Below are 16,375 nucleotides of genomic sequence, written 5' to 3'. Positions count from 1 at the left end.
AAACTGGTTCAACCACTGTGGAAAACACTGGAGGTTCCTCATAAAATTAGCAACACCACGTGGTCTAGTAATTCTGTTACTGGGTATTTACTCAAAAACAGAAACACTAATTAAAATAAAACACTAATAAAAACACTAATTAAAAATATATATACACCTTATCTCTACTGCAGCATTACTTATAATAAGATATGGAAAGGTCTATTGATAAGCAAATGGATAAAGATATTATATGGAATGGAATATTATTCCACCATAAAAAATGAGGTCTTGCCATTTGTGACAGTATGGATGGACCTAGAGGATATTATGCTAAATGACATAAGTCAGAGAAAGACAAATACCATATGGTTTTACCTATATGTGGAATCTAAAAGAATAAACAAAATAGAAGCAGAATCATAAATAGAACAAACTGGTGGTTGCCAGATATGAGTGGGTTGGCAGGATGGTTGAAATAGATGAAGATTAAAAGATACAAACTTCCAGTTATAAAGTTAGTCACAGGGATGAAAAGTACAGCATAAGGAATATAGTCAATAATATTATAATAACATGGTGAGATATGGTAACTACACTTATTGTGGTGAGCACAGTGTAATATGTAGAACTGTCAAATCACTATGTTGTATAACTGATACTAATATAACATTGTATGTCTACTATATTTCAACCAAAAAAATTATTTAAAAAATAAAATGGGGTTACCTGGGTGGCTCAATCCATTAAGCATCCAACTTGATTTTGGCTTAGGTTGTGATCTCAGGGTTGTGGGATCAAGCCCTGCATTAAGCTTCATGCTCAGCATGTAGTCTGCGTGGGGTTCTCTCTCTCCCTCTCACCACTCACCACACACACACATACTGTCTCTCTAAATGAATAAATAAAATCCTTAAAATAAAATGAAGGAGCATACTCACATTTAATATGTAAATCAGTAATACAAGTAGATGCTATAAGCTTTATATAAACTATATATACATATAATTTTTCTCCTTTATAAACTATATATATATATAATTTTTCTTTATTTATTTCTATAAAATATAATTTTTATATATATATATATATAGTTTATTCAAATGGCTAAACTGTTTAGTGGGTAAGGAGACAGTTATTTGTTTGAAAGGTATATTTTTTTCCATGGTTTAATGGAAATAGAAAAGCTGCTTGTCCAAATAAAAGCTATCTCCATTATATACTTGGTTTTTCTCTTTTTAAAAAAATGATTAAAAAATTATTTATTTTTTTATAAATAAGGGAGGGGCAGAGGGAGAGACAGAATATCAAGCAGACTCCTCACACTGAGTGTGGAGCACAATGCAGAGCTCCATCCCACAATGCTGAGATCATGACCTGAGCCAAAATCAAGAGTTGGACACTTAACCAAATGAACCATGCAGGCACCCCTAGTTTTGCTCTTTTTTTTTAAAGAAAATGCCACTGAAATGTATAAAGTAGTTCAAACATGATGGCAATATCAAAATTAATGTCCCTTTACATGGAAATGAGAGTGCATTAAGTCACAGGTTAAGTCTGCAAATGATGTCATAGCATTACTTTGGTTATGTAAAATCCTGGCTACACACAGGATTTTAGACAGTAGTCAGATTTAGGTAAGTGTGAAGAGTTACCTTATGTGACTTTAACTGAGGTTGAACACTATGAAGTGAAAACTGAAAATAAAAGTAAACGCACTTTAAAGTAGAAAAATGTAGAGACAGAGCTCCACTTATAAGCCTTTTAAAGCCTTTACTCACACTGTTAGCAAATTTTGTTTTTAACACAATTATGGAATAGCCTACTTTGCATTAACAGATATGTGAAATAAGAAAATAGTCAAGCATGACATTTGGTGGTCTTAAAGTCAAAACACACTTGGTTTTATATATATATATGTATATATGTATATATATGCATATATGCTATATATACATACATAGCATCATTCAGGATCTACTAAAATGTGAAGATTACAGCATCCAACATCTTATACTACAATAATAAAAAACAAACTGACCAATGAAGGAAAAAATAGGGGTTGAAACAGTCTAATCTCAGTAGACTTTAAAACATTTGCATAAGAGGGGATCCCTGGATGGCTCAGCGGTTTAGTGCCTGCCTTTGGCCCACGGCGTGGTCCTGGAGTCCTGGGATCGAGTCCCACATCAGGCTCCCTGCATGGAGCCTGCTTCTCCCTCTGCCTGTATCTCTGCCTCTCTCTGTGTGTGTCTCTCATGAATAAATAAATAAAATCTAAAAAAAAAAAAACATTTGCACAAGAAATAAACACATATTGCACAACAGTGAAAGCAAATATTCCACCAAGAAATTTGGTGAGAGGAGCACCCGGGTGGCTCAGGGGTTGAGCATCTGCCTTTGGTTAAAGTCATGATCCCGGAGTCTTGGGATTGAGTCCCGCATCAGGCTCCTTCCAGAGAGCCTGATTCTCCCTCTGTCTATGTCTCTGCCTCTCTCTGTGTGTCTCTCATGAATAAATATTTTTTTAAAAAAGAAATTTAAGTGAGAGACAACACAGCATTAATCTAATACATAACAATGATCTCAGAAGTACAAGTGTTTCTATAATTGAAAAATCTGTGAAAACATGGAAGAGTCTGGCAAATGGAGAGTTAGAAAGCAAAATCAGACACATAGATAAAACGCAAAAAAAAATGTAAATATTGAACAACCCCAAACTGGCTCATCAAAAATGTTGAATATTTGTCTTCTGCGAGAACTCAAAGTTTTGTTTTAAAATTTTAATTATATTAATTAATTTAATTTAATTAATTAATTATTTATGAGAGACACACAGAGAGAGGCAGAGACACAGGCAGAGAGAGAAGCAGGCTCCATGCAGGGAGACTCAGAGCGCGCGCGCGCGCGCGCGGGCACGAGGCCCGCGAAGCCCGAGGACGCGCAGGGATGGTGCAGGCGGGCACCTGAGCCCTGGCACCGCGATGGCAATGATCCGGCCAAGGTGTGGCCACCCCGCGACCACCACCCTCAGCTTTTGCCAGATCTCCTGCGCTGATGCTTGAGCTGAGGCACAGGAATCGCCTGGCAGTCAGGGGTCCTTGTCCCTCGGCAGGGCTCCAGGGCCCTCAGGGAGGGTCCCTGGCATGATCCCCGCTCAACTGACTTTTCAATACAAACTGTGAAAGCCAGAAAACGATGCAGTCCCAGAAGATGTATTAGGACCGCGAGCTCTTTCTTGGCAGAAGGAACAGGGAAAACTAGATCTCCTCCATCTTCCCACAGGTGGAAGTACCTTTATGATGGTTTTTTACCATAGAAAGTTTTCATATCTTCCATAACATAATCTAATTTTTCCCTTATGGTAAAAGTGAGAGTCTCTCCACCTAAAGATTTACTGCATATAGCCTTGTATTTTAAAAATGTTCATAATTTTACATCTTCATTTTTATGCAGTGTTTCATACAGACGAAGGGCTTTTACTGTAGAGCAGAGGTTGACAAAATTTAGTTTAGGAAAAGGGCCGAATAGTCAACAATTTAGGTTTCCTAGGCCATATGGCCTCTATCACAAGTCAACTCGCTGTTGTAGAGTGACAGCAGCCATAGACAATAATAAATAAGTCAATATTGCTATGTTTCAATGAAACTTTACTTTTATGCACTAAAATTAGAATTTCACAAAATGTTCGTGTATTTTGAGACGCTATATTAACCATATTTTTTATCTCCTCCTCATTAGGATGTGTTGACCTCCTGGGGGGGGTGGTGGTGGTTAATTCCTATTGCGATAAACAACTTGCCTGACAGCACTCCTCTCACAGGTAAACCAGCCCCGCCCCATACCCCCAACCACCTCCTTTATCTAATAATCACAAACCGAGCCAATATCCCCCTGCCCTAAATCAATCCAGGGCCAGGGAACAGACAAAGTCAATCCCTATGTCCCAAAACCCTCCACAATTATTCAAACCAGCCAATTCTAAACTGTTTGACCTGCTCTGCCTTTCCTTGCCCATGGAAATTCCAGAAAACGCTACAGTCTGTAGGGCATTTGCCATGACGCACTTGGTGTTACATGGAATCGTTGCCTCGCTGTATTATATTATATATGTACCCAAAACTAATTTTACACTGTATGTTAACTGTACTGGAATTAAAGAAAATAAAAACACTCTTATCTTTAAAAAACAAACACAAAAACTGTGATCTTTACTCCTGCCTCTTGACACTGGTGCTTCGTGTCCCCGTGACCCTATGTGATACTGTAATTTATTAGAAAGACATGTTTAGTCAACTCAATGACCAAAATATATGTCTCACATTGGTCATTGTCGATGGTTCCTGGCTCACGGCTTCCAAAACCCTTGGAATTTCCTGAGTGAGAAGAGCAACGGGAGCATCTTTTGTCATCCTATTGGTCTGCTGCCCTCAGTTTCTGAAATTGCTTTGGAGTCATAAAAGTGAAACGGGTGTCTTATTATTCATAGTAGACCCTTTCCACCACAACTGGGTTGACATTACTGATGTGACTTGTGGAAAACACCTAAAGACGGTGGCTGGTTGCCAGGGTAACCAACGATGCATACAGGGGTGAAACTTTTAGTCCCACTTCCTGATCTTCAGGGATGGGCTAGGGGCTGGACGTTGCATCAGGAACCAATGGCCAGTCCTTAATAGATAGCAAGCCTATATGATGAAGTCTCCCTAAAAACACAAAATGACAGAGTTTGAAGAGCTTCCAGGTTGGTGAACATGTGGAGATAATGGGGAGAGTGGCTTGTTTAGACAGCATGGAAGCTCGACACCTTTTTCCCACACCTGCCCTACATGTGTCTTCCGTTTAGCTGTTTCTGAATCCTACATTCCACAATAAATCCGTAATCGAATAAGTAAAATATTTGGGTTCTGTGAGTTCAAATTAATTGAACCCAAGGGAAGGGCTTGTGGCTTGTGGCTCTGACCTATAGCCGGTCAGTCAGTAACAACCTAAACTTGTGAACGGAGTTTAAGGAGTTGGCCTGGGAACCTCCAAGCAATAGCTGGTGGGTCATAACCATATAATAACCTGGGCTTGTGGCTAGGGTCTGAAGTGGGGAGGGGTGTCAATCTCGTAGGACTGAAGTGTGACGCTGTGGGGTCTGATGCTATGTCCCAGGACGTGTGTCACAATTGAGTTAAGTTGTGGGACAGCTGGCTGATGTCCAAGAATTGCCTATCATTGGTATGGGGAACCCCCTCAGTGGAATTGGGACCTGGAGACTTCTACCCTGCCTCCCATCTCTAGGGGAACTTCAAGCAACACTAAACTTTTCTTTCAAAGACACTGGCCCGTCATCACGCAGTCACTCTTATACAATAAACACAAACACAGCTCTCTGAATTTTTTCCAGCCATTTCCAAATGTGAAAAACATCCTATGGTCACAGATGGTAGAAAAACAGGCAGTTGTCTGATGATGTGGCCTGTGAGTAGCAGTTTACCAATCCATGGTCTACAGCCCTTCTGCCTTGCTCTCCCACTAACTAGCTGTGTGTTCCCCAGCGAGTGGGTGAATCTGTGTGTCTCCATTCAACATGTGTACAACGAGGTTCATAATAGAATCTACTTCCTACAGTTCCTATGGGAGTATTAAGTTAGTTAATACATTTAAAGCACCTAGAATCATGCATAGTACATAGTGCATAGCCTCGGTGATTTCTCACACTAACCGGCTAGCGTTGGGCCAAACTTCCCAGATTGAGGGCACAGTCCTCCATAAGATTGCCCTCACTTCAGTCACCAGCCGCATGCCCAGGAATCCGCAGGTGACCCTCACCTCTGGCTCGTGGGCTAAAGATTCAGGGCTTCCCAGTACCCCTTCTGATACTTTGATAATTCACTCCCATGACTCACAGAACTCACGAAAGCACTGTGCTTGTGATTCCAGTTTTATTATAGCATTAGGATATGAATGAGAAGTAGCCAAAGGGTGAGACTCAGAGTGGACGATCTGAAAGGGCTACAAAAGTGAAACTTGTTTTCCTCTCTGTGTTGTCAGGATGTCATAGCCTCCAAGCACATCAGTGGGTGACGATATATAGAATGTTGCCATCCAGGGAAGTTCACTTGAGTTCGATGTCCAGAGGTTTCATTAAGGTTTCACGACCTAGGCACAAATGACTGAGTCATTGGCCTTCAAGCTGAACTCAGTCTCCAACCCTGCTTTGGTCTCCAGACGTCAAGAAGTCCTCCAAATGATATCTTGCAGTTCAAAACCCCAACTCTCCAGGCACATGGTCTTTGTGGAGTGGCCAGCCTCTACACGGAGTCATCTTCTTGGTGTCAGCTCCCCAGGGGCTCTTCATGAATCATCTAGGAAGGATGAACGATCAGGGCCTACCGGGGATATTAATTACTAGGGAAATGCCAAGAATCTAGAGGCCACCTTTTAGAAACCAAAGACAAAAATCTTCATCTTGCCGGCCACATTCTTTATTCCAAGCAAACAGCTCTGTAGGTATTTCTTTTCATTGTAACTTTTAAGCCATATGGAAACTGGCACAGCATGGAAGGTGATCATCCAAAAAAAACCTTTTTCCCCAAGTAACCAGTTTCCCCAGAACTCTGGATACCTATCAGGGCACTGATTAATGTTGCACGAGATCAATGTGAAGCAACAGCATTTTCAGAACGTCCACCTGCCCTGTGGAGGAAAACTATCTCCAGGTTTTTTCAGGTTGTTCTTTTTACTCTTACTCGAAGGAGTTGGCTATTGGTCTTTATGTTTGTGTCATCAAAATTAATTGGTGTGTGTTCCTAGAAAAGATGCCGCTGTTAGCTTTGACTTACAGGCACTTTACCGAAAGCTCTGAGCCGTGTTTCCCCTCTTGTCACAAGGTTGTGCTCTCAGGTCCACTCAGGGAGGCAGAAGAGCGGACTGCAAACACTGGAAAGGCTTGGGCTCCGACTCCAATGCCTGAGTTAAGTCCTCCGACCATTAGTGAAACGTGCTCGGGCCCGGGAGAGAGAATTCTCGCCACGTTGTGGGTCCTGCCGCCACCGCTAGGCTCGTGCGCCCGCTGGTCCTCCAACTGGGTCTTTCTGCAGGACCGGTTTGGGGACGGAGGGGCTGGGGTCCGTGCGAGCGAGCGCAGCGCTGCAATCCGACGCGAGGCGCCCCGCCGCCCCCGGGCCGGGCCTCTCGGCCTCTCGGCCTCTCGCTGCGCAGGTGCCGCGCCGCAGCCGCGCATTCATTCCGGGAGATGTATTTGGCGGGCGAAGGGACCCGGCGCCCTCTTCTGCGCACGTGTGCCCTCCAAGGCCTGGCGGCGGTGCCCCGGGGCGCGGGCGAGTCCGAGGCCCGAAGCCCTACACGTGGTTGATGTGGGGCGGGCTTGAGAGGTGGGGGAAGAACAATAGGGTCCAGCAGGCCTCTGGGGGTAGGCGTGGATCGGGGTGTGTGGAAAGCTGCAGTGAGCCTCCCCGACCTGGGTCCGTGAGCCCGGGGCGGGCGGGGTCCCCGCACTGCGCTCTGGCTGGTGCCCTGGCGCCGGCTGCAGGTGTCGTGCCTGGAGCGCATCCAGCGGTGCCGGGGCGCGCAAGGGGTGGACACCAAGGCGAGGAGCGCCCTCCGGGCTGTGGAAAGAGAACCAAGCTTTCCTGAAGGTCTGAAATGTTCCAGGTGGAGTGCTACCTGCTTTTCCAATGGCATCTCACCTTTCACCCTTACAGCAGCGCTCCAAGCCCGCTTTTTAAGTCATGGGCTGCAACCCCGTGGTGAGTATGGACGGTGAAATCTGTTTAGGGAGCTGGCACTAGTAGTTTTATTTGCCAGTATTTTTAGGTCGGACGTAATTTACATAGAATGATTTGCACATAATTTACAGAGAACAAAAATGCAAAAATTGCCGATGAACCTGTGTAACAACCCCCCGCCCCGTGAAAATACAGAACAGTTTACTTCCCCAGAGAGTGCTGCCCCTTTTCAGTCAACCCCCACCCCCCCGACACCCGCTTAAGGATCAATCGGTTTTACAATTTTATCTCTGTGGGTTAATTCCGCATTTGTAGTACATCATAGAAATGGAATCCTGCAGTATGTACTCTTGTATGGGGGCATTATTTAAAAACAGGTAAAATACTGTAGAATACCATATATATTCCCTTGTGATAAGGATTGTTTTATGAAATTTACTACATATAACTGTTTTTTTCAAATGACTCTTACTGAGCATCCGTGAACCGCACACTCTTTCTAGTGCTGGGGACACAGTACTGAATCAAGCCGACAAAAAAACGCTGCCTTCTTGAAATTTAGTTGAAGTAGAGGTAGTCAGCTAACAATAAGCATTATCATACTGTATATTAGATAGTAAATTATAAATTAGAAAGTAGATCAGGTAAAGGGAGATGGGGGGATTAAGTTTAAATTAGGTAGACAGCAGAGGCCTCCTTGGTGATTTTGGAGCAGAGACTTGAAGAGATAGAAGACTAAGGGTGCCTGGTCTCTAGCTTACTTTAAGAATACTATATATAATACCGCGACATACAAAATGCGTCTTAATTGTTATTGATAAGGCTTCCAGTCAACAGTAGGCTATTAGTTACATATTGGAGGAGTCCAAAGTAATATGCGGATTTCAAACTGCATGGGTGGGGGGTCAGTGTCTCTATACCCCATGCGGTTCAGAGGTTAACTGTGTGATGGTGGGGACATCATTCAGACCTGCAGATGAAAAAGATCATAAGGATAGTAGGAGCAATTAATTATATGCCAATAAATTAGATGACCTAGAAAATGGACAAATCCCTAGAAGCACACAAACTACTGAAACCGATTCAAGAAGAAATAGAACAGCCCTATATCAGACCTATAATGAATGGACTGAATCGGTAAGCAAAAACCTCTCCACAAAGAAAAGCTCAGAACCAGATGGCTTAACTGGAAAATTCTATAAAACACTTAAAGAACTAATGGAAATTATTCTCAAATCTCCCAACAGTGTCTGACTTTTTGATGCTATCTATCCTGGTGGGTATGAAGTGATACTAAAGCCAGACAAAGACATCAGAGGAAAATTACAAACCCAAATTTTTAGGAGTATATATGAGAAAAATCTTCAGCAAACTGTTATCAAACCAAATCTAGCATATTAAATGGATTATTATTTTTATTATCATTACTAGTATGAACAAGTGGGATTTATCCTAGAAATAAAAGAGTGGTTCATTATTAAAACAATCCATCAGCATACATTAATAGAATGAAGGAGGGGGAGCAATCCTGATCATCTCATCATGTCAGTTAATGCAGAAAAAGTCTTTAACAAAGTTCAATACCCTTTTATGATGAAAATGCAACAAACTAGAAGAAGGAAACTTCCCAAACATGATAAAGATAACTTATGAATAACTCACAGAGAACATATTCAGTGGGAAAAGGCTAAAAGTTTTCCCTCTGCGATCAAGCACAGAACAAGGATGCCTTCTTTCAGCACTTTATTCAACATTGTGTTAAATGACAGCCAGAGCAATTAGCCAAGAAAAAGAAATGAAGGGCATCCAAATTAGAAAGAGAGATATAAAACTGTATCTATTCATAGGTAACATAATCTCCGTAAAATTAAAAAAAAAATCCCCCTCCTGCCTCACACACAAACTAGTATAGCTAATAAATAAATTCAGTAAATTGCAGGACAGAAGATCAGCATACAAAGTAAGTGGTATTTCCATACAATATCAATGAACAATTCAAAAAAGACATTAAGCAAACAACTTGATAATAGTTCCCAAAGGAATAAAATACCAAGGAATAAATTAAACCAAGCAAGTACACTTCTACACTGAAAATTACGAAAACACTGCTGAGAAAAGTTAAAGGCCTAAGCAAAAGGAAAGGTGGTATGCGACCGTTGATTGGGAAACTTGATATTTTTAAGATGCGGTATTGCCCAAAGGCATCTACAGTTTCAATGAAATCCCTATCAAAACTCAGTAGCTTCTTTTGCAGAAATGGAAAAGATGATCCTTAAATGCATATGGAACTGCAAGAGACGTGGAAGCGCCGAAACAATCTTGAAAAGAACAAAGTTGGAGGGCTTACACTTCCTGATTTTGAAAATTACTACAAAATTATGGTGTAATGATGTGGTGCTACCATATGGGGAGACATATAGATCGACAGAATAAATGGAGACTCTAGAAATCAACCCATATACCTATGTGCAAGTGGTTTTTGACATGAGTGGCAAGAGCATTCAACAAGGAGAGGACTGTTCTTCCAACAAGTGGTCCTGGGAACATTTGCTAGGCACATGACAAAGAATGAACCTGAATCCTTACACCGTATGTAAATAGCCAACAAACACATGAAGAATGCTTGATGTTATTAGTCAGCAGGAAAAGGCAGATCAAAACCGCAGTGAGATACCACTTCACAGCCACTACACGGCTAACATCAAAAAGTCAGATAATAACAAATGGTAGTGATGATGCCCTGAAACTAGAACCGTTAAACACTGCTGGTGGGAATGTAAAATGGTGTAGCACTTTGGAAAAAAACTTGGCAGTTCCTCAAATGGTTAAACATAGACCTACTTTGGACCCAGCAATTCCACGGCCAGGAATCTACCCAAAAAAATTGAAAGTGGTGTGTGCACCAAAATGTATACACTGTTGACACAATCATATAAATCAAAAGGTAGAAACAGGCGCCAGGGTGATGTAGTCAGCTGAACATCCAATTCTCAGTTTCAGCTTAGGTACAGTGGTCTCCGGGTCATGAGATCAAGCCCAGCCTTGGGCTCAGCACAGGGTGTGGAGTCTGCTGGAATTTCTCTCTCCCTCTCCCTCTTCCCCTTCACCTTGTGCTCTCTCTCTCTCTCTCTCTCTCTCATAAATAATTCTTTTTTAAGTACAAACAAGCCAAATGTCCATCAAATGGTGAGTGAATCAAGAAAACATGGTATACAAAAACCATAAGATACCTAGGAATAAACCTAACCAAAGGAGCAAAGGATCTGTACTCTTGAAAACTATAGAACACTCATGAAAGAAACTGAAGAAAGCACGAAGAAATGGAAAAACAACACTCCATGCTCATGCTCGTGGATTGGAAGAACAAATATTGTTAAAATGCCTATGATACTAGCGCAATCTAAAAATTCAATGCAACCCCTATCAAAATACTATCAACTTATTTCGGCGTTGAAACAAAGAATCCTAAAATTTGTATGGAACCAGAAAAAGACCCCAAATAGCCAACGGAATGTCGGAAAAGAAAACCAAAAGGGTGGCATCACAATTCCAGACCTCAAGCTCTATTCCAAAGCTGGAATCATCAAGAGACTATGGTGGCACAGAAACAGATACGCAGGGGGATCCCTGGGTGGCGCAGTGGTTTGGCGCCTGCCTTTGGCCCAGGGCGCGATCCTGGAGACCCGGGATCGAATCCCACGTCGGGCTCCCGGTACATGGAGCCTGCTTCTCCCTCTGCCTGTGTCTCTGCCTCTCTCTCTCTCTCTCTCACTGTGTGCCTATCATAAATAAATAAAAAAAAATATTAAAAAAAAAAAGAAACAGATACGCAGATCAATGGAACAGAATAGAGAACCCATAAATGGACCCTCAACTCTATGGTGAACTAATCTTCAATCAAGCAGGAAAGAATATCCGATGGAAAAAAAGTCCCTTCAACAAATGGTGTTGGGAAAGCTGGACAGCCACATGCTGAAGAATGAAACTGGATCGTTTTTCTTACACCATGCACAGAAATAGACTCAGAATGGAAGAAAGACCTAAATGTGAGACAGGAGTCCATCAAAATCCTAGAGGAGAACACAGGCAGCAACCTTTGTGACCTTGGCTGCAGCAACTCCTCAGTAGACACATCTCCAAAGGTAAGGAAAACAAAGGCAAAAATGAACTATTGGGACTTGATCAAGGTAAAAAGCTTTTGCACAGCAAAGAAAAGAGTCAACGAAATCGAAAGAAAACTGACAGCATGGGAGAAGATATTTGCAAATGACATATCAGGTAAAGGGCTAATATCCAAAATCCATAAAGAACTTCCTAAATTCAACACCCAAAGATCAAATAATCCAATCAGGAAATGGGCAGCAGACATGAACTGACATTTCTCCACAGAAGACATACAAATGGCCAACACACACATGAAAATATGCTCAATATCACTTGGCATCAGGGAAATACAAATAAAAACCACAATGAGATACCACCTCACACCAGTGAGAATGGCTAAAATTAACAAGGCAGGAAAGAACAGACATTGGCAAGGATGCAGAGAAAGGGGAACCCTTTTACACTGTTGCTGGGAATGCAAGAAAAGAGTATGGAGGTTCCTCAAAAAGTAGAAAACAGAGCTACCCTATGACCCAGCAATTGCACTACCAGATATTCACCCCAAAGATACAAATGTAGTGATCTGAAGGGGCACCTGCATCCCAACTTATAGCAGCAATGTCCACAACAGCCAAACTATGGAAAGAGTCCCGATGTCCATTGACAGATGAATGGATAAAGAGGATGGACAGAGATATAGATAGATAGATAGATAGATAGATAGATAGATAGATAGATAACTAATCATTCACATATGATTAGTACTACTCAGCCATCAAAGAAAAAAAAAGAAATTTTGCCAATTGCAATGATGTGGATGGAACTAAAGGCTATTACACTAAGTGAAAAAAGTCAATGAGAGGAAGACAATTATCATATGATCTGACGCATAGGTGGAATTTTAAGAAACAAAACAGGATCATATGGGAAGGGAGGGAAAAAATAAAACAAAAGGAAACCAGAGAGGGAGACAAACCATAAGAGACTCTTAATCACAGGAAATAAACTGAGGTTTGCTGGAGGGGAGGGGAGTGGGGCTAGGTGATGGACATTAAGAAGGGCACGTGGTGTAATGAGCAGTGGATTGTATACTAAAAGCCACCAAATAAGACACTTTAAACGGGTGAATTATATCTCAATAAAGATGTTCTTTATTGAAACAAAAAAAAAAAACAACAACGGAAAGTCTTAAAAGTAGTCAGAGAAAACATATTCCCTTTAAGAACTAAGAATGTCAACTGACATTTTTGTTTAATGCAAATAAGTGGAGCAAGGCTTTATTTTAAGCCCTGGGGAAAGTGGTAGAACATAGAAGGAACATGGGGAGGGCAAGAGTCAAGTGTGGGTGGAGGAGGAGTCGTGTGTGCTGCAGGACTGGAGGCAGATGGGACACGGGCCTGTGCGCACTGTCCTGGGGCCTGAAGCCACTGGGATCTGACACAGCCTCGAGCCACCCACCTTTGGGCAAAAGTGCGGGGCAAGGCTTGGGAATATTCTGGATGGTGGCTTTCGGGATGCCCAGGGTCGCTCCAGGTGCACAGAGGTCAGGGCTAGACTAGGGTTTCCCATGGGCATGAGGTCCATACACGTGTAGCCTAGAGGGAAGGGGCAGGCGGGCGACTTGGAAGGAAGGAAGGAAGGAAGCTGTGGACTCAGGCCCGCATTTTCCTCCTAGACCCCAAAAGAGTGGATTGCGAGGCGGAGGCAAATGACTTGTGGCCCGGCGCAGCTCTTTTGCGACTCCCCCAGCCCTGGGCAGCTGACGAGGGGCTCGTCCTGGCAGGGCTGCTCCTGGCTGTGCTCAGCACAGAGGCAGCGCCGGGAGGAGTAGGGCCCGGGACCCACGCGGCCCTGCAGGTGGCCTCGCTGGCAGTGCTGCTGGGCTCCGGGCTGGGCCTCGGGGGCCTCTGAGCCGCTAGGTGCCTCGGGCTGGGACTTACACGAGGGGCTTTCGGGCCTCCAGACACAGGGTTGTGTTGAGTGCTGGCTCGGGCGGTGGTGATGGGGGTGCTCCCGCAAGGGTGGCCCCGGGCGTTCGGGCCCAAGCTGTCCCCAGAGCGGTGTGTGCCGCTCGGGGCCCCGCTCGTTTGTGGTGTAACGCTGAGAGCTCCAAAGCTGCGCTTCCGACCTGGGGCAGCCTGTCGCCTCCCCAAGCCTGCGGGGGCTGCGGCAACCCCCAAGCTCAAGGGGGCTAGGCTTGAGCCGCCAGCTATTGGGCAGGGCTGCCGGCTGTTGGGCCCAGCATTGGTCATGGAGCTAGGGGCGGTGGCCGTGCCGGGGGGCACGACAGCTGGGGTGGCAGCCACGCCTGGCTGGGTGCCAGCATGGGTCCCCGAGCTGCAGGATGTGGGCCAGGAACCCCCGAAAGCCACCTGTGTGGCGCTGCCCAAGGAGAGCTGGCCTAGAGCCAAGGTCAGGGCCGGGGCTGCGGTTGAGGCTGGAGCTGCCCGTTGTCCATAGGGGGCAGCGCTGCCAAGGCTGGTGGCTCCCTGACACTGCCCGTCAGTGGCCCCGAATGTGGGCTGAGCTGGGGTTCCTGGGTTCCCACGGGGACGGTTCCCAGGTGGGCTGGGGCTCCACAGCCCCAGCGTGTGCAGGCCAGTGGTGGCTCTGCCTGAGCCCATGCTGTCTCTGGAGGGCATCGGAAAGGCCCGGGCAGATGGAAAGAAGCTCCCACTAGAGCCAGGGGGAGACCCCAAGAGCAGAGGCTGGCAAGGGGGAGTGCAGTCCATGGGGGTGACCTGGCCGTCAGAGGCTGGCTGGGGAGCCAAGCCTGCGGATGTGCCGCTTGAGGGGCTGGAAGGGACAGCACAAGTGACCGGCAGGCTCCTGGAAGTGGGGGCACGAGGCCCCACGGCGGGAGGGGAGCTCCGGGAGCTGAACACGGGACAGTCAACACACATGGGGCTAGGGCACTGCGTTCTGGAGGTGCTGGTAACAGTGGGGAAGGCACAGCTGGCATCCGGTAAACCGCTGACCCAGTCCTTGGTTGGCAGAGAGCCCCCTCCCTCGCCTCCCATCCGAGGGCAGTGCCTGCCGCGCTTCACCCTGGAGGGGCGCAGGGACTCTGCAGCAGCTGCGGGAATGGAACAGCCAGGAGCTGGGCTGCTCAGTGCACACGCCAGGCCTGATGCAGAGCAGGGAGCAGGCCTGGACGGGTCTGGGCCCTCGGCAGACGGGTCAGCCCTGCCCGATCCCCATCCCGGGCAGGAGGCAGAGGCCAGCAAGGTGCATGGGGCTGGGGGTGGGGATCGTGCACAGGTGCCTGGGAGGGGCTGTGACAGGGAGGAGGCGGCGCCAGGGGAGCTGGGCTCCCCCTGAGACAGAGGCGGCACAGAGACAGCCCCTCCACCAGGCGACAGGACAGCCAGGGGACCCGGGGAGTCCTGCTCCGCCCGCTGTGCACTCAGGCCAGGGGCTGGAGGGACAGCTGGCAGTACAACGGCCCGTGCAGCAGGCCAGGGCAAGGCACCGGGAGGGCACCCGGAGCCGCACCTCGAGACGCCCTCCATCTCCCCTCGCAGAGCACGGTCGATGCGCTGGAGGGCGGCTTTCTTCTCCCCGTCTAGGTCCTCAGCGGTGACTCGAAAGCCGAGCTCAGGGGCTGGCGGCAGCCGCACAGGACCCCCTGGCCTGTGTGGCAGCAGAGGGATCTTGCGTCTTCGGGGCCTGGAGCAGTCAGATGTGGGTGAGCGGTCCTTGCAGGGTTCTTTCTGCCCCGTGGTGGCACCCGCCTCCTCCTGGCGCTGGTCCTTCATCTGGCAAGGCACAGCAGGCGCAGCGGGACACGAGGGGCTGTCTCGGCTGACTTTCTCTGGGGGCCTCGGGGGCAGCCGGCCCTGTCTTCTGGCTGGACCCCTCCTCCTCTGCACGGACGGGAACTCCCTGGTGGAGCTGTAGGAGCTGCTGATGGCATTTCGAGTGCGGCACGAGCTCCTGCTGGACGTGTGGGACTTCTTGTCTGCTGCGTCGGCTGCTCTCTCTGCGGGGAGGCTTCTGTGCAGAGGCCCAGGCCTGGGCACGAAGGAACACAGGCTTCTGTCCGCCCCGAAGGGCCTGAATGCCGACCGTGCTGCCCCGGCACCTCTAGCGCACCTTCTCCGAGCATCTGGGGGCCCTGTGAGGGCAGGGTCCTCCTCCTCCCGGGCCCTCCACGCCCTCTTCACTGCGGAGACATCTTGGGCACAGCTGGGTGCTGCCATTGGCCCCGGGGTGACAAGCCGCAGCTGCGGCACGGAGGCAGGGAGTCTGCCCAGGGTGGACGCGCAGGTGAGGGACGCCTGTGCTTGGGGGTCTGACAGCATCGTCCTGTGCAGGCCGCCTCGCCTGCAGATCTAGGTGATGAGCCCCAGAACAGAGCGCAGGGCCCGCGGGATCACAGAGTACCTTGTGGCCGATGCAAGGAACCAGCGCCGATCCCAGGTCGCGGCACGCTTGCAGGATGGCCTAGGAGCGGACCCTGCCGTTTGGACCGCTGGGCCACCCCTGCGGGCCAAGGCTGGTCGGGCGCTGCAGTGAGCGGGCTGCAGGCGGCCGAGGCCTGCTGCCGGGGCCGA

At 46.9% G+C, this 16,375-nt stretch overlaps 1 protein-coding gene across 1 annotated transcript; it reads right to left on the bottom strand.

Moving 5' to 3' along the window:
* Nucleotides 1–13,471: 13,471 nt before the first annotated feature.
* On the bottom strand, nt 13,472–16,123 carry LOC129509382 (nuclear envelope pore membrane protein POM 121-like). Its single transcript, XM_055324844.1, has 2 exons — nt 15,172–16,123; nt 13,472–14,895 (listed from the first exon to the last, which is right to left on the bottom strand). The coding sequence occupies exons 1-2, from the start codon at nt 16,121–16,123 to the stop codon at nt 13,472–13,474; spliced, it is 2,376 nt and encodes a 791-aa protein (XP_055180819.1).
* Nucleotides 16,124–16,375: the final 252 nt, after the last annotated feature.

This window comes from Nyctereutes procyonoides, unplaced genomic scaffold (genome assembly GCF_905146905.1).
Source record: "Nyctereutes procyonoides isolate TBG_1078 unplaced genomic scaffold, NYPRO_anot_genome, whole genome shotgun sequence".
In the NCBI taxonomy this organism is placed as follows: domain Eukaryota; kingdom Metazoa; phylum Chordata; class Mammalia; order Carnivora; family Canidae; genus Nyctereutes; species Nyctereutes procyonoides.
Note: the sequence above shows the minus strand (reverse complement) of the source record. Positions and strands in the feature narration are given on the sequence as shown.

Coding starts and splice junctions, on each gene's coding strand:
- LOC129509382 (XM_055324844.1), bottom strand. CDS start 16,123: ATGCTGTCAGACCCCCAAGCACAGGCGTCCCTCACCTGCGCGTCCACC. Junction 14,896..15,171: donor CCTGGCTGTCCTGTCGCCTG/GTGGAGGGGCTG, acceptor CCATTCCCGCAG/CTGCTGCAGAGTCCCTGCGC.